This window comes from Salpingoeca rosetta (genome assembly GCF_000188695.1).
Source record: "Salpingoeca rosetta unplaced genomic scaffold supercont1.7, whole genome shotgun sequence".
In the NCBI taxonomy this organism is placed as follows: Eukaryota; class Choanoflagellata; order Craspedida; family Salpingoecidae; genus Salpingoeca; species Salpingoeca rosetta.
The window spans coordinates 1,144,598-1,162,670 of record NW_004754927.1 but is presented as its reverse complement, the minus strand read 5'-3'; the positions used below and the strand labels follow the sequence as shown (position 1 = coordinate 1,162,670).

The window sequence follows — 18,073 nt, the reverse complement described above, 5'->3', positions numbered from 1 at the left end:
ATCGAATATCTTCACACAAATTTCGGAGCTACGGGAGGATTGTCAATCCAGACTGACTTCAGTTGCAGAGAGAAAAAAAATTTGAAAAAATAAAATCGTACAACAACAGCAACCGACAACCAACGTCGCTTGCTTGTTGCTTTGCCTTGTTTTGTTTGGGGAGTTGGGTGTCGAGACACAACGGACCAGTGAGGTGGAAACGCACACAGTCGAAGGAGAGGAGGAAGAAGAGGAAGAGGCCTCCACACCACAGACAAGTGGACAAGAACGAGGTGCGCTCCAGGTTGCGGGTTGCTACTTGTGTGGCAGTTGCCACGGGTGTGTGTGTGTGTGCATGCGTGTGTGTGCGTGTACGTGAGTTTTGCCAGCGGATGGCTTGCTTGCTTGCTTGCTTGTTCACTACAGCTGGTTGGTTGTTCCTTTTGCTTCATGTCAATCCAGTGGGGGTTTTGATGTGGGATGTCTTCACCAAACCCTCACTCGCCCACGTGATACACTGCTTGCTCCTCCCCACCAGGCAACAGTAACACCGACCATGTCTTGGGCGGAACCCAGCACGTCCTTTGTCCAAACCATCCCCACAGCCGGGTATGTTCTGTGTCGTGTTTTGTGCGTTTGTCTGACAAGGCGTCTCTCTCCGCTTACTTTCACATCCCACGTTGCTGTGACTCTTCGTCCCCTTCTATTCTTGCAGTTGTTGGCTTCCTTGCGTTTCCCACTCTTTCCATGTCCATCTCTATCTCCATCTCTGCCTCCATGTCCATTGTATCCTCCCCTCCCTTGCCTCCCTTCCTCTCACCCCTCTGAACAACCAAGAACACCCCGCCCTCCCCCGTCCAATCCGCTCTTGCGCCTCGTCATATGTACTCACGCACCCTGATCGCATGTTGCTTTGGGTGTATTAGGTTGGCAACCACACACCACAGCTACATCTCACCTGTTGTGCGCGATCCCGTGAAGAAGCGCTTGGTGGATCCCGGTTCACGCAGCCCTGTACGTACCACAAAGACCACCCATCACAAACCGTCATCATCACAAACTCGCGCAGCTTAGCGCACCCCTCTGCCACTTCGACAACAATCACTGCTCACCCGCACCTCTTCTGTGTGTGCGTGTGCGTGTGCGTGTGTGTGTGTGTGCGTGTGTGTGTGGTGTGTGCGTGTGTGTGTGTGTGTGTACGATTCCTGCTTCCTTTGGTCGGGCAATGCCGTTCTGTTGTATGTCACTTCGTGTTCTTCTTCTTCTTCGTCTTGGTCTTCTTCTTCTTCTTCTTGGTCTTGGTCTTCCCTCTTTATTCATGGCAGGGATATGAGCCGAGTCAAGCCAGCCACACACCGCGCAGGCGCCGTGGCAGTCAACAGCACATGACGCCCACCAAAGCCGAGGTGGGCAGGCTGCTGGCAAGCTCACACCCATGCAATGCATTAACACACACCAACTGCGTGCCTTGGAACACACCACAAACATGAATTCCTGTCTATATTGGCCGCTCACCCCCCTTCCTTTCACATGATTGCACATGTATCTTGGCGTGCTGGTGCGCTCGTGTGTTTGTGTTGGCATCTCCCATATGTGTGATGTCATTTCTGCACGTGTGCACGCGTGTCCACAGGCGCGCCAGACGCCGCTGCGGAACGAGAGCAGGCGACCAGCGCCGGCACGAAACTACCCGCGGCCATGGGCAGAGGACATGTCAAAGTACATTCGTCCAAAGGAACACAGGGACTCCCCGAGACGCGTGAGTTGCAGTCGTCATCACTCGGGAGGGGAAAAAAAGGGTTGTGTGCACGTATACGTGCGTGTGTGTGTTGTTTGAGATAGGGTGCATGCTTCGTACTGTATCCGCTTCCGATTCAGCACTGAGCACTGAGCACTGAGCACTGAGCACTAAGCACGTATCCCGTCATTGCACCACATGAACACACACGCACACACACACACACACACACACACACACACACACACACACACACACACACACACACACACACATACACACACACACACACACACGCAGCACCAGCACCAGGGCCACTGGCGCCCGCCAACCAGCAAGGCGGAGCTGGAGAAGAACTCGGAGCGACTGCGTCTCCACCCGCCCGTTCCCGACATTCACTATGAAGTGTCCACGCGCGCGTCAAGCCGAGCCAGCCGCACCCCTTCGCGCGCGCGCTCACATGCGTCCAGCATCACCAGCCACGGCCGTGGTGGCGGTGCTGGCCCACACACGCCGCGTACACCGTCACGCCACCGCGCGCCTCCGCCGTTTGTGACGGGCACACCAACGCGCTCCACGCCACACCGCCATCCTCACACACCGCAGCAGCCGCCACGAACCTCCACCCGCACACCAACGGCATCGCACCGCTCCCGCCAACAACACCAGCAGCAGCAACAGGTTTCATCGAATGCAGGCGCGCCCGCCGCCCACCAGTCAGTTGTTGCTCTTTGCTCACTGCTTTGCGACTGCGCACAAATGCGCGCGAGGGCGTGCACATGCGTGTCTGTGCCTATGCGCTTGTTGGTGTGTGGACGTTTACGTATCTGTGTGTGTGTGTTTGTTGACGTGACTGGCAATATTTTCGCCCGTCTTGTCTTCCACCACACCTCTCACGCATGCGCCTCACGATTTTGTGTTCAGGGAGCCGGCAGCACCAAAGGCGCACAAGCCAAGCGTGTTTGAGCGGTTAAGCACGCCACGCTTCTTCCCAAAGAGCTACCGGTGAGCAAGTGGTGGCGATGTGTGCCAATTGGACAATTAGGGAGAGTGGGTAACTGAACTTGGTGCCTTGCCTTCATGCAAACAAGACAAAGCAATCCAACAACAGCAAACACACAAACACGAGCAACATGTTCCATGCCATTGTCTCAACTCATCTACATGTCCCACCCCACATGTCTCCTCCATTGCAGGGTTCGTCGTCGCTCGCAGGGTGAACAGGACCGCGCATCCACTGCCCGCAGCAGCGTTGCTTCGTCAGCAGCTTCCTCCAGGCAGCCCAAACCAAGGTACAAGAGCAATGCAACCCGCTGCGCAAGCGGATCGTGTGTGCGAACGTAGTCGTGTGTGTGTGTGTGTGAGTATATGGACGTACGTGCTATTGTGTGTGTGTGAGCATATGGACGTATGTGCTATTGTGTGTGTGTGTACCAAGTTACCATTGCCTTTCTCCTCGTCACATTTGTTCCTCCGTTTGTGTGACAGGCGAGCACACCAGGCATGGCAAGCGCCAGCGCAACAACAACAACAACAACAGCAGCAGCAGCAGCGACAACAGCAGCAACAGCAACGACCCGCTGAGCCGCAGCCGTCCCGCCCAAGCGAACCGTCTACGCCCACATCTGCACGCAAGAAACCAAGCGTGTTTGAACGCCTGACCAACCCCAGGGTGAGGAGCGTGCAGTTGTGCTTTGTGCCAAACTCTGGGCGAGGCAGGACCGCATCGACAATCACGCATGCTCACGTCCATTTTCTCACAAATTTGCACACACACACACACACACACACACACACCACATTACACACACACACACACACACCACATTACACACACACACACAAACGCACACTTGTCAGTTCTTCCCTGTCAGCCACTACACCAAGTACCGGGAACGACTGCGTCGCCGCGATCAAGTGAAGGCAAAAACAGAGTGCGTTCACATCGTTGTGTACCAGCTCACTGGCTGATGTGCAGATGTGTGATGCAACACAACACGAACACCCAGACTGCAGCGGCAACCTCGTATTCATACACGTTTCACACACACACACACACACACACGTTTCACACACACACACACACACACACACACACACACACACACACACACACACACACACACACACACACATGCCTCCCCTGCAGGTGGACGGACCCGCTGGCTGTTGCACCGGATGACTTCCACGTCGGTCCAACCCACGGTATCCCTGAGGCGCTGGAGCAGCCCGTCAACCACCAGCAACAACAACAACAACAACAACAACAGCAACAACAACAACAGCAACAACAGCAACAGCAGCAGCAGCAGAGGAAGAAATCGCCGCGGCGGGGGCTGGCACGCTTCCGTCCCAGCTTCCGCAAGGCGCGACGCGAGCAGCCACCTGCACCGGCCACCAGTACAGCATCATCTGCGTTGGCACCAGCACCAGCACCTCAAGCACCTCCAGCAGCGGCGGCGGCGCGGAGACCTGGGCCTGCTGTCGTCAGCAAGACGGCCCGTCCTCCAACCACGGCCACCACGTCTTCCACTTTGCCTGCACCTGCTGCTGCGCCGACGGTTCGCGGCGGTCGGCGGCTGCCGTCGCACCCGTCGGGTTCATCGTCCGGCTCATCCATGACTTCGGCAACACACGCAGCCAAGCAGCAGCAGCAGCAGCAGCAGCGGGAGCGGGATGCGGAGCGGGCAGCGGCACGATCGGCGCCGCCGCCATCAACACAGGCGCGGCAACGCAACCTGCCTGTGCCTGGTGGCGAGATTGAGCTTGATGAGCCTGCCATGGAGCCAGACATGCTTGATGCAAAGCACATTCAAGTCGACCGCACAGCTGCACAGCAGGAGCGTGCTGCCAGGTCCGTTCTTGGCGAATGGTGAATATGTGTGCAAAAGTGTCTCAGATGCACGTTCTTCTTACTCCTTTTCTGTCATTCCGTCCCTCTCTATGTTTCTCTCCTTGTGCATGTCTTGTGTGGACTGCTCCACCACCACATCCTGCTCCTGCTCCTCCTGCTGAAATATTCCATCGCTGCCGTACGTAATTTCTTTCTTCTCATATCCTCCTGCCCAAACCTTTCCGTTGGTCCCCTCTTCAGTGCCAGCCCAACCCGATCATCCTCGTCCAGCATCACCGAAGTCAACCGCTCCAGGTGCATGTATGCGTGTGTCTGTGTCTGGTTGTGCGTGTGTGCATATGTGTGTGTCTGTGTCTGTGTGCGTGTGTGCATGTGCATGTCTGTGTGTGTGTACGCGTGTCACAAGGCCACAAAGTCATGGTGCATCAACAGACGCGTCTTGCTCACGAAAAAGTTGTGCTGTCATGTGCATGTGCAGATTCGAGGAGCGAATGGCAAAGGAGCGTAGCTTGCGGGAGCGCCGAACACGACAGGTTTGCGCTCTGCTTCCTTGCCCTCGCTCAGCCACGACTGCGCTTGCACACACACACACACACACACACACACACACACACACACACACACACACACACACACACACACACACACACACACACCCAGGACCGCACGGCTGCTGGCACTGGCGGGGCCGAGGATGGCAGCGGCACGCGGCGGCGTGTTGCCGAGGAACAGGCGCGCGAGGAAGTGAGGCGTGCCCTTGGCGGCGACTTCAGCAAGCCCGCCGAGGGCAAGGGCAAGAAGGGTGCAGCTGCACACACGGCAACCACTCACGGCGCTGGTGGTGGTGCGCGCTCGCCGCAGACGGAGCGAAAGAAGCTTGCAGCTAAAGCCGTGCAGGAGGCTAGAGAACGCGCAGCCAAGATTCGCAACCAGCAGGGGCAGCAGGGGCAGCAGGGGCAGGAGCAAGGACTTGGCGTGCCTGGAGAGAAGGAGGAGGAGGAGGAGGAGGAAACAGAAGCAGAAGAGGCGATTGTGCTTGACGAGGAGGAGGAGGATGAGTGGCGGCCGCTGCCTGGTGGTATTGACACTGGCCGCGCCAACACCCTGCTCTCAAGCGTGGACGATGAGCACGACGACGACCACGCCCCAGATAGCGACGATAATGGGAGTGTTGGCGCTGACCAGCACACGGCGTACGGTGGTGGCTCGCGTGCGCATGCCGGAACGCCCAGCTCTGCTGCCAAATACCTCATGAGCGGCAGTCGCGTGACGGAAGCGACGCAGCGTGTTTCGCAGCCTGACTTTGGCGGTGCAGACCATGGTGGCGATGACAGCACGCGCGATGTTGTTGATGCGACGCGGGAGCTGCAGGACGCGATTCGGGCCGAGGGCGCACAGCAGGAGACGGCAGCCATTGTTGCAGATGCTCGTCGCGAGGCGCGGCGACGCAGCGGCGTGTTTGATGACGGCAGCGACCACGATGGCCACGCCAGTGACAGTGGCGGTGATGCTAGGCAACGGAACCCCGCACCACAGAACACCGTTGCTGCGGCTGCAACAGGCGGCGTGGACGCGGACGCTGTGCAGGCGTCGGTTGAGGCGAAGATGGCTGCGCTGGAGGCTGCGGCGGTGGCTGCGGCCCAGGCCACCATGCAGCAGCGGGAGGAAGAAGCGCGACTTAAGGCTGAACAGGAGCGTCGGGAGCGGGAGCAGAGGGAGGAGGAGGAGCGAATTGCCGCGGAGAAGGCTGCAGCCGAACGCGAGGCTGCACGGAAGCGCGCAGAGGAGATGGAGAGGAAGGCGCGGGAGGAGGCCGAGCGCGTGCGGCGGGCGCTTGAGGAGGAACGGCGTAAGGAGGAGGACAGGCGGGCGGAGCAGCGGCGTCGGGAGGAAGAAGAGCGCCAGGCGCGGCTGAGGGCGCAGCAGGAGGAGGAGGCCAGGAGGAGGGAGGAGGAGGCCAGGCTGGCTGCCGAGCGGGAAGCACAGCGGCTGGCGGAGGAAGAGGCAGAGCAGCAGCGGCGAGCGAGAGAGGAGGAGGAACGCAAGCAGCGGGAAATTGAGGAGGCCAAGGCGCGAGCGGACCAGCAGCGCCGCAAGATGGAGCAGGACGCACGGGCCGAGGCAGCGAGGCAGACGGCGGCGGCGATTGCAGAGGCGCGGCGCCTGTCTGGGGCGGACCAGGACGACTCAAAGCAGCAGCAGCAGCGTAGCACACGCGAGGAGGGGACGAAGGAACAGGAGTCCACGGAGAAGCGGAGTGTGGCGGATGCACTTGCTGCTGCTCGCGAGAGGAGAGAGCGGCGCGCTGCTGCGACTGAAACCACAGCACCTGCCACCATTGCAACTGCAGCACAGGATGCGCCAGCAGCGGAGGCACAAGCATCAGCAGATGATCATGATGAGGAGGTGGATGCTGAGCGGGCACGTCGCATGACGGTGCCCTCAACGCCGCCACCGCAGGTTCCAACCTCGTCTCCGCCCGCAATTGCAGAAGAGACGGGCGCTGGTGAAGGTGAGGGCGACAACGACGGGGATGAGAATGAGGATGACGCTTCCTTCCTGGACAAACCAGTGCAGCTCACGCCAGAACGTCCGAAGGTCTGCGTGTGTGTGCGATTTGTATGTGTGCCTGTGTGACTGTATGATTGTGCGGATGAGCGCGAATGCATTTGTTTGTTTACATTGTGCGTTTCTGTTTGGTTTTGCGCTGCTCACACTGGTCTCGTGTGCTTGTTGCTATGCTTTGTCGTTCGTGCATGTGACAGCGCACATCCCAGCCCATCCTGAGCCCCAGATTACCGCGCGCGTCCATTGGTCAATCCACACACACGGAATCCCTGTCCAAGGTGTGACATGTTGCGCGTGCACATGTAAACACACCTTGCCTTCTTCTGTCGCCCACATGGCTTAATTTTCCTGCTGTGATTGTCATCTGTTGTCTCATTCACACACCAAGATGTACGCGTGCGCTCGCGATGTCATGAACACACACACGCACACCCTCACTCTCACACTCACCCACGCACCCACAGGTTGACCGGCTGCTGGCTGAAGCGCGGAAGCGACGCGAGAGCAGGCAATCGCAAGGAGCAGTGCAGGCCCAGGCCAAGCCAGTCGCACCGGCAGCACCAGCACCATCAGCGTCGTCGTCAACGTCAGCATCGTCAGCATCGACAACGACCGCTCCGCCTGCGCAGGAGTCGCGCGGCGCCTCGGAGAAGAGGGTAGGCGTGCCTGCATGCACGTCTCTTGGCCATGAGCGCTGTTTGTTGAGTGTGGGTTTGGCATTGATGGTGAGTTTGCGGGACCAAACATGCACACACACACGCACACGCACACGCACACGCACACAGGCAGTTGACTTTGCGTGACCTTGACTCACTTCTACTGCTGCTTCTGCTGCCATGGGTGGAATGTGTCAACTGTTCAGATTGAAACGCTTCTTGCAGATGCGCGCCGACAGCGTCGTGCCTCCAGGCAGCTGGTGCGTGCGCACATACACGTAGCTCGTCAGGGTGGTGGTGGTGTGCATGTTTTTGACATTGTGTGGTGATGCACTTTGTTGTGAGCGCAAGCGAGCATCCCATGCACTCACACGCACTCATACACACACACACACACTCACACGCACTCACACACACACACACACGCGCGCGCGCGCACTCATACACACACGCACTCACATACACACTCGAACCTGCCCGCGCATCTGCCTGTTCTTTATGTGACAGGGCAATGGGGACACGACGACGCACACAGTCAGCCTCGTCAAGGGCCGGGAAGGACTGGGCATGGTGATTGAGGACGCGCCAAGGGAGGGCACGCAGTACAACATCCGGGTAAAGAGTTTGCGGGAGAATGGGGTGGCGCACCTGGCTGGGCTGCATGTTGGGGACCGGTTTATCCTCGTCAACGGCGATAGCGCACGCGGGAAGCCAAAGCCAGATATGATTTCGTTCTTTAAGCAGCTGCCGGAAGGCTCGGTGAGTTGTGTGCATTGTGTTTGTGCGTGATTGTTTGTGCTGCGATTGTGTGTGTGTGTGTGTGTGTGTGTGTGTGTGTGTGTGTGTGTGTGCGCGCGCTCTGTGTATGCATCTGCGTTGTGCGAGCTTTTTCTACAGCCCGTCACTGCTTCTCACGTGTGTTGCCATGTCTCCTGGCTGCGCCCTTCACAGACTGTGAAACTTGTTATTCTTCGTGGGATCGAGTGAGAAAGTTTGCTCGCCTCCTTCATTACCAAACCAGTGCAGAGTGTGCGAGCGAGAGAGACACACACAAGAGAGACGAGAGAGAGAGAGAGACGAGAGAGACAAGCGTGTGCTGTGCCTGAATCGACTTGAAAAGCGTTTGCTTCCCTCAACCAATAAAACCGCGCAAAGCCATCAGGCCATTCAGTTACGAGACACGTGGGTAGTCATCACTACGAACGAACGCTGAAGCAATCATAGTGCATAGCAGCGGAAGAGGCAGACGCACGTCAGCTCAATAGACAGTCGAACTCCTCAAAGGGCCAGCACCCAGAGCTTGTGGGAGACATCACACCATGGCGTCGTCGTTCACCCCTGAAATGCTGGCGAAGCTGCACAGCAACACGTCGCACATCCGCAACATGTGTATGTATGTGCATGTGTGTGTGTGTGCCTGTCTCTGCTTGCTTGTGCACGTGTGCATCAGCCTCCCTCCCCCACCCACGCGCGCGCGTGTGTGTGTGTGGCAGTCGTCCTGCTTCTCTGCCCAGCTCATTGTGACTTCTCCTTCTTCACTCCTGCCTTGTCTTCCTATCCCACTGCACTGCAGGCATCCTCGCTCATGTGGACCATGGTGGGTCGAGCACCGCACAGGCCGTCACCTGCTTGCTTGTTACGACTATTTGTGCAACTCCTACAGCAACAGCAACAGCTACAGCTACAGCAACAGCAACAGCAACAGCTACAGCTACAGCTACAACCACAGCTACACCTGCTACTGCTGGGGCCGAGTATGCCCCGAGCCTGTGTCCTTTCCTCGTCATCTTTTGCTCACGTCGCTGCGATGCTTGTCTTTGTCGTCCGCCTCGTTCCCCTTGCTGTGCAGGCAAGACAACGCTGGCAGACAGCCTGTTGGCCAGCAACGGCATCATCTCCACCCGCATGTCTGGCAAGGTGAGATCCAGCGCTTGCAGCGGGTTCAAACAGCCGAGCGCCCAACAGCGGATAGATGCGTGACAGCGCACGTGTACGGTGTACCAGGCTGTGGCGGTCGTTGCCCTCTCTTCTCCTTCCGCCTTGACAAGTACCAGCTCACTGCACCGTCGTGTGCGTCCCTTTGATGCTTCACTTTCGTTGTTTGACAGCTGCGGTATCTGGACAGCCGCGAAGACGAGCAGACCCGAGGCATCACCATGAAGTCCAGTGCTGTCACACTCTTGCACAAAGCAGGTTTGTAGTACCCATGACCGGTGTGCTTGTTGCAGCATGTTGTGATGTGCTGGTTTCTTGCGCGTTCGATCGTGTCTCGGCTTCGTTTGCACAGCACGTCTCACGGAGCGCCTTGCTTGCGAACTTGCAAGCGCCTTCACACTCACTCACACACATGTGTGCGCGAAACAAACGCGTGTGCAGATGGCGAGCCGTATGTGATCAATGTCATTGACTCGCCAGGCCACGTGGACTTCTCATCTGAGGTCTCAACTGCCGTTCGCCTCTCTGACGGCGCCGTCATCCTGGTCGACGTCGTTGAAGGCGTGTCTGCACAGGTGTGTGTGCGTGTGCGTGTGTGTGCGTGTATGTGCATGAGTGTGTGTATGTGCATGAGTGTGTGTATGTGTGTGTGCACGAGTGTGTGCATGTGTGTTCTCATGTTGAGTGTGTGTGTGTGTGTGTCAATTCCACTTCGTGCTTGTGTGCTTGACCCTCTCACGCCCCCATCCCCTTTTCCCAACATTTGCAGACCCACGCGGTGTTGCGTCAGGCGTGGGCCGAGAACATCACGCCAGTGCTGGTCATCAACAAGATTGACAGGTCAGTGCTCCCGTTCGCGCTTGCATGCCTGCATCTGTCCGTCTTCATGCCTTCTGGTTATTGCGACAAGACGCGCTGATACGCGCAACCAAGCTCATGTCTCAACCATGCACACACTCGTGCTCTTGTAGATTGATTCTTGAGCTGAAGATGACGCCTGCGGAAGCCTATGAACAGCTGTTGCGTGTCCTCGAACAAGTTAGTCCAGTGTAGTCGCAATACTATGCTCGCACACGCCCACACATGAACCTGCACTTACACAATTGCTCGTGCATCCTCTCACTCCATCCCATTTCACACGTGTGTGTGTGTGTGTGTGTGTGTGTGTGTGTGTGTGTGTGTGTGTGTGTGTGTGTGTGTGTGTGTGTGTGTGTGTGTGTGTGTGTGTGTGTGTGTGTGTGTGCGACTGCAGGTGAATGCGGTGACGGCGACGCTGTTCACGACATCTGTCATTGAGCGCTTGGACGAGCAGCCAGATGACATGATCGAAGACGAAATCGTTGACCAGGTGACGGTCTTCTCTCATGTTGTGTGTATGCTATTGCTTTTGTGTTTGTGTGCATGCATGTGCGTGTGCGTGCGTATGCGTGTGTGCGTGTGTATGTGTGTTTGTATGTGTGTAGCTGGAAACCGTCGCTGTACCTTCAACTTCCACCTGATTGCGTGCTGACATCCCCTCTCCTCCCTCGTCTGCACGCGTGCCCAGGATGACTCTGGCCTCTACTTTGAACCCGAGCGCGGTAACGTCATTTTCGCAAGGTGCGTCACTTGCGCGTGTGTGGGTTTACTGGCGTCTTTTCAGAGGCCGACAAACAATTCACGCCCAAGCCAAACTGTGCTGCTTCGTCAGTCACTCACACTCAAACACCACGCACACACACTCACTCACTCACACACACACACACACGCACACAAACACCACACACACACACGTACATACATACACACACACATACCTACATACATACACACACACGGACCACACAACACCGCATTTCCCTGCCCTACAGTGCCATTGACGGGTGGGGGTTCACCGTGCACGACTTTGCTGCGATTGTTGCCGCCCGCCTCGGCTGTGGTGTCGGCGCTCTGCAGCGCTGTCTCTGGGGCGATTACTACGTCGCAAGTAAGCATGTGGCGACCATGCGCGGTTTCTTCTCTTGTGTGTGCGCTCGTACATGTGTTGTATGCGTACCAGTCTGTGGTTGCCGTCATGCATTTGTTTCTTTGTCTTCTTCATGCAAACTCTCACGCACACGTGTGCACACACAAACGCACGCACGCACACACGCACACACGCACACACGCACACACGCACACACGCACACACGCACACACGCACATATGCACAGAGGAGAAAACGGGTATGAAGGTTCGCAAGGGCGCGTACGGCAAGGGAAAGGCGCCTCTGTTTGTCAAGTTTGTGCTGGAGCCCGTCTGGAGCATGTACCAGGTGAGGTTTGAACATCATGCCTGCTGCATCAGTGGTGGGCGTTTGTGTGTGTGTTGTGTGTTGTGGGTGTTTGTGGGCATTTGTGGTGCATGCAGGTGGTCATCACAGGTTCACACCCCTTGCCTGTTGGTGCTGCAACTCACGATTGCGTGTGCGCGTGTGTTCCACAGGTGGTTGTTGAGGAAATGAACCGTGAGAAGATGAAGAAGATGACGGCAGCGCTCAACATCAAAGTCTCTGCTCGCGATTGGCAATCTGATCCCAAGGTTCGACGATGCACGCGCAGTGCTCATGTTTGAGCTGCTTCAGGGCTGCTTCAGGCATCCACACACGGCACCCATTCGCCTACGCTCTCTCACACACGCACACGCTCTCTCACACACGCACACGCGCGCGCGCACACACACACACACACTTGCTCACGTGTGTCCGTTGCACAGGTGCTGCTGCAGAGCATCATGTCGCGATGGCTGCCTCTGTCTGCGTGTGTGCTCAACGTTGTGGCCAAGAAACTGCCGGCACCAACGGATATGACCGAGGAACGCGTCAAATCGCTCCTGTTTGCAAGCAAGGCCGCAGCCAAGGACGTGCCGAAGGTACTGTCGGGAAATGTTGAGCGCGCGTGTTGAGCACACATATGTGTATGTGTATGTGTATGTGTATGTGTATGTGTATGTGTATGTGTATGTGTATGTGTATGTGTATGTGTATGTGTATGTGTATGTCAGGAGGACTGAGAGTGGACGTGGAAGTGGAGGGGCTTTGATGGCACTCAATGCTTGAACGCTGCCCTGCTGACGTGACGACTCTGCATGCTTTTGCTCGTCGCCTCATCACGATACCAACACACCCCCGCCCCCACACACACACACAAAATGTCGTTCATTGCCATTACTCTGCTTGCATTCATCATGACAGGAGGTGCAGCCCATTCTGGACGCAATGCTGAAGTGCGCACCGTTACCGCAACACGACGCTGGCGATGGGGATGGTGACAATAGTGGCGACACATCAGCACAGACAGAGCCGTGTGTTGCGTTTGTGTCCAAGATGGTTGCCTTTGAGCGGGCGATGCTGCCCGAGAACCAGGCGCCGCGTGCATCTGCAGAGGAGCTGCGTCGCCGCCGCGCCGAGGTGCTGGCCAGGCGGCAGCGTGTTGCTGCACTCGTTGGCGACAGCGGTGCCCAGGGCGAGGAAGAGAGCATGCGGCTGGTGCAGCAGGTCTCCGAGGACGCCACGGCGCGTGGTGATGCTGGACAAAGTGGCGGTGGACAAGAGGAGGAGGGAGAAGAGTCGTCGAAATGGATGTTCCTCGCATACACGCGCGTATTTGCAGGCACCATTCGCCCAGGCCAGAAGGTAACGTCGTCGTGGCGTTTGTTTGTGTGCCTGTCTGTGTCTGTGTGCCTGTGCTCGTGTGTCTGTGTGCCTGTATGTGCTCAGCAATGATAACAATCACTGTGGGTGTGTTCATAGTTGACACCAATAACCGAACCCCTACTTGTCGTCATCACCAGATACATGTGCTCGGTCCACGCTACGACCCACGCCGCCCTGACCAGCACCGCACGGAAGTTGTGGTCGGCAGCATTTATCTCCTCATGGGCAGATCCCTTCTCGCCCTCAACGAGGCACCAGCAGGTGTGTGTGTGTGTGTGTGTGTGTGTGTGTGTGTGTGTGTGTGTGTGTGTGTGTGTGTGTGTGTGTGTGTGTGTGTGTGTGTGTGTGCATGCCCACATTTGCGTGCGTTTCCCGCTCCCCCCACCACACTCACACTCGTGTTTGCGCACTCGTGTTGATGTGACTGTCACACCGAACACAACAAAGGCACGGTGGTGGGCATCGCTGGTTTGGAAGGACACGTGCTGAAGACAGCCACCCTCGCCACCACGCCCGCCTGCCCGCGACTGCGAGGCCTGTATGAGCACACGAAACCAATTGTGCGCGTGGCTTTGGAAACGGAACGCATCTCGGACATGCCGGCCCTGCACCGCGGCATGCAAATGCTCAACAAGGTTTGCACGCACGTACTTGCTTGCCTGCTTGCTTGCTCGCTCACTTGGTTCCTTGCTTGTACTCTGTGGTCTGTGGGTTGTGGTTGAGGTTGTGTGCTTGTGCTTCTGTTCGTGTTTGTCTGTGCTGCATTGTTTGTGTTTCATTGCGTTTGGTTCGCTGTCGTCAGTTGAACTTGTATGCAGCTGTCACTCACTCACTGACTCGTTCAACTGCTCCTGTGTATGTGTGTGCTTGTGTCATGTTAGGCTGATCCATGCGTGGAAGTGTTTGTTCAAGAGACGGGCGAGCTTGTGCTTGTCGCTGCAGGGGAGGTGCACATTGAACGCTGCCTGACTGACCTCCGCGAAACATTCTGCCCAGGTCACACACACACACACACACACACACACACACACACACACACACACACACAAACACACACACACACACACACACAAACACACACACACACACACCTACTGCTGTTGTCATGCTGCATTGCCTCGACACGCAATCGCACAATCGCGCCACGTGTATTTCCATCACCCACCCAGCATGCTGATCAAACCATAATACGTGTATCTTGCTCATGCAATCCCTATTCTCACCGCCACACCATTTTTCTTTCCCCTCTTCCCTCATTGTAAACGCCACCAATCCATGCTCTCCCCTCCTCCCCCTTCTCATGCACAACTTCCGTGCACGTGCTCCACATCAGGCATCAGCATCAAGGTCTCTCCTCCAATTGTTCCGTTCCGGGAGACGATTGTCCCGCCACCCACCACCGACGTCACGAATGAGGCCATTGGTGCAGAGAACGCACGCGGCGAGCGCCGATGCTACCTCCTCCGTGCGTGCCCTCATGCTGGGTTATGCGTTGCGTGCGTGTGTGTGTGTGATTGAGCGCGTTTTCGATTGCTTGAATGTGTGGAGACGCGTTTGCATGCGTGTCTGTTGTGTACGCCCATGCATGACACACCTCAAGCTTAATTTGCATTGTAGAGGAGACCTGATGCACGCCATTCTGCCGCACCTGTTTGCATTTTGTTTTGTCAGCTGACGATGTGGACGTCGACGACGATGGCATCATTGTGTCCGTCAAGACAACAACCAAGCGTTGGACAATCAAGGTGCGAGCAGCGCGACAATACGCTGGCTGCATGTTTGCCGTCATCTCGCTCCGCCTTCAACTTGAATGCATTGTTCCCCCCTCCAAACAAACACACATGCATACTGGTACTTCTTAGTGTATGTGCTCGCGTCTCACACGTACCCTCACGCCAATCGTGCCGTGTTGTGTGGTTGTCGTTGTGGTCGTCTCTGCCAGGTTCGCACGCGTCCGCTGCCGGCATCTGTGACGGCAATTCTTCAGGACCACCCTGGCCTCCTCCGCGAGCTCTCCCTCGGTACAAGCGCACATGGCAGTGTTGGTTGTGTGATGGCTGGCGGCACTGGCACTGCTTGTAACAGGAGTTGTGCGTGGGTCATCACCGCATGCGCTTGTATCCAAGGCAACCCATACCACGCACGCATTTGCATGCACTCACTCAACACACGCATTCACACATGCTCACACACTCATTGACAAACAGCGATGAGCGACCGCGCACGCGAACTGTCGCGATGGGTGCGGGAGACGAAGAAACAGGGCGGCGGAGACGAAGAAGAGACAGCGGCACCAGGGGAACAGAGCGATGCAGAACACGAACACGCAACCGCTCACCATGTTGTTGATGACGACGACGGCGATGGTGAAGGTGATGGTGGTGATGGCGAGCAAGCGGACGGTGGAGCAAAGAGTGGTGAGATCGCAAGTGCTGGAGAGACATCGGGCAAAGAATCCCCGGATGTGAAGGACGATAGCATTGACGTTAGTGACGAGCTTGTTGACCACAGCACGATGACGGCTGAGGAGTTGTATGAGCAGCTCAAGGCCGCGTTTGAGGCGGAAGGACGCGAGTGGGCCGGTGTTCAGGACACCATTGCCTCGTTTGGTCCTCGCCACAGCGGCACCAACATCCTCACCACCAGCCCAGGGTATGAGCGCGAATGGTTGCTTACCTGCAACATGCAGTGGTTCTGTGTCTGTGTGTGTGTGTCTGTGGTCGGTGGCGCTGACACGTGGATGTCTGTTCTTGAACTGCTCGATTCACGTTATGTTCGTACGCACGCGGTTGACCTGTCTCAACTTCATGTGTGTCTGCTCACAAATGACATCTTCACCACACACACACACACACACACGCGCGCGCGCGCGCGTGTGTATGCACAGCCTGCCGTACCCGAATGTGTTTGGGTCGAAGGTTGGGCAGAACGTGAGCACGTGGGCGAAGGAGCTGTTGTCGCACCTCAATCCTCTGATTGTCAGCTTCCAGCTCGTCACCCAGACGGGTCCGCTCTGCGAAGAACCCATGATGGGCGTCTGCTTCGACGTCAGTTGGTGAAGATTCTTGTGTGTGTGTGTGTGCGTGTCTGTGTTGTGTTGTCTTGTGTGCGTCTTGTGTGTCTGTGTCTGTGTCTGCTGCCTCCGTTTTCGTTTCCGCGACAATTGACGGTTACCATCGCACATTGCATCAGGTCGTCGACATTCAAGTGGACGAGTCTGTGCCGTATTCCAGTCGCCAATTCTCTGGTCAGGTCATTTCCGCCATGCAGGACGCATGCAGACAGGTGAGCTGGCTTCGTCAGAGTGGTTGTGTGTGTGTGTGTGTGTATGTGTGTGTGTGCATGCGCGAGTCGTTTGCCATCCCTGTGTTGTCCACCTTGATCATTCCATGCTGTGCACCTCGTTCATTCCTTATCACCGCTGCCCCCTACACACCATACACTGGGCAGGCGTTCCTTGTGCGTGACGTCCGCTTGATGACGGCCGTGTACTCGTGTGATCTCCTCGTCAACAGCGGCAGTCTCGGCAAGGTGACCACGCTACGTGTGTATGTATGTGTATGTTTGTATGTGTGTGTGCGAGCGAGCGAAGGGTTTTATTTATTTTTTGCTGTGCCCAGATTACTTGCTTTGAGTCTTCTTCACCTTGCTGACGTTGCTTTGGCGTGCTCTGCCCCGCACATACTCGCAGGTCTACGGCGTGATCAACAAGCGCAACGGCAAAGTCATTTCCGAGGAAATGCGTGAAGGCAGCGACAGCTTTCAGGTGTGCATGTGTGCTTGTGCGTGTGTGCGTGTGTTCGTGTGTGCGTGTGTCTGCATTTGACTCCTGTTTCCTCTCGCCTTCACCGTGTCTACGACCACCATTATACCATCACCACTGACGTTTTCGGCGGCCGCAATTGCTGGTGATGATTAGATCAAGGCCAAACTGCCTGTGACACACAGCTTTGGTTTTGCAGAAGAGCTTCGCAAACGCACAAGGTGACTTTGCGTGTCAGTGTATGTGTGTGTGCGTGCATTTTGTTGTCGCCTTCTTGTCCCTCGCTCACGTTGTCCTCATCAATGTGTGTGTGTGTGTGTGTGTGTGTGTGTGTGTGTGTGTGTGTGTGTGTGTGTGTGTGTGTGTGTGCGTCGTTCTTGTGTGCAGTGGGCTTGCTGTGCCACAACTTGTGTTCAGCCATTGGGAAGTCATTGACGAGGACCCATTCTGGGTGCCAACGACTGAAGAGGAAAAGGCACACTTTGGCGAGAAGGTAAGACAGGACTGACAGCCATCGCATTGTGTGACATGACTTTGCCAGTGCCGCCACACACGCAGGTGTTCTCAACAATCTGTGTGGTTTACACGTGTGCTTTCTCGCGACAATCCGCAACCGCTGTTCGTGCCCTTGCTTCATATTCATGGTGTTCACCATTGATGTGCATGACAGGGCGACGCACCCAACCTCGCGCGCAAGTACATGGACGACACACGCAAACGCAAGGGGCTGTATGTGGAGCGGAAGATTGTGGAGTTTGCTGAGAAGCAGCGCACCATCACCCGCAACAAGTGAAGTGTTTTGTGTGTGTGTGTGTGTGTGTGTGTGTGTGTGTGTGTGTGTGTGTGTGTGTGTGTGTGTGTGTGTGTGTGTGTGTGTGTGTGTGTGTTTCTTGTATGGGCTCTCTTG

The 18,073-nt window shown here is 56.5% G+C and overlaps 2 protein-coding genes across 2 annotated transcripts; both read left to right on the top strand.

The window, feature by feature from the left end:
• The first annotated feature begins 31 nt into the window (after positions 1-31).
• On the top strand, positions 32-8,953 carry PTSG_11990 (uncharacterized protein). The gene is made up of 19 exons (XM_004995807.1): positions 32-272; positions 518-588; positions 906-993; positions 1,305-1,385; positions 1,613-1,738; positions 2,018-2,433; positions 2,642-2,722; positions 2,914-3,009; positions 3,206-3,389; positions 3,578-3,651; positions 3,867-4,571; positions 4,812-4,865; positions 5,050-5,104; positions 5,232-7,169; positions 7,337-7,417; positions 7,604-7,795; positions 8,002-8,055; positions 8,303-8,554; positions 8,747-8,953. The coding sequence occupies exons 2-19, from the start codon at positions 536-538 to the stop codon at positions 8,780-8,782; spliced, it is 4,566 nt and encodes a 1,521-aa protein (XP_004995864.1). The 5' UTR covers positions 32-272; positions 518-535; the 3' UTR covers positions 8,783-8,953.
• Positions 8,932-17,995, top strand: PTSG_11989 (uncharacterized protein). Its single transcript, XM_004995806.1, has 28 exons — positions 8,932-9,184; positions 9,369-9,392; positions 9,645-9,712; positions 9,904-9,988; positions 10,172-10,305; positions 10,500-10,570; positions 10,702-10,768; positions 10,983-11,078; positions 11,277-11,329; positions 11,581-11,696; positions 11,923-12,023; positions 12,194-12,289; positions 12,464-12,619; positions 12,942-13,382; positions 13,541-13,664; positions 13,851-14,038; positions 14,285-14,399; positions 14,737-14,868; positions 15,075-15,148; positions 15,346-15,424; positions 15,611-16,055; positions 16,291-16,450; positions 16,596-16,688; positions 16,854-16,934; positions 17,095-17,169; positions 17,323-17,387; positions 17,554-17,659; positions 17,837-17,995. Exons 1-28 carry the CDS (start codon positions 9,115-9,117, stop codon positions 17,957-17,959), a joined length of 3,438 nt encoding a protein of 1,145 aa, XP_004995863.1. The 5' UTR covers positions 8,932-9,114; the 3' UTR covers positions 17,960-17,995.
• Positions 17,996-18,073: the final 78 nt, after the last annotated feature.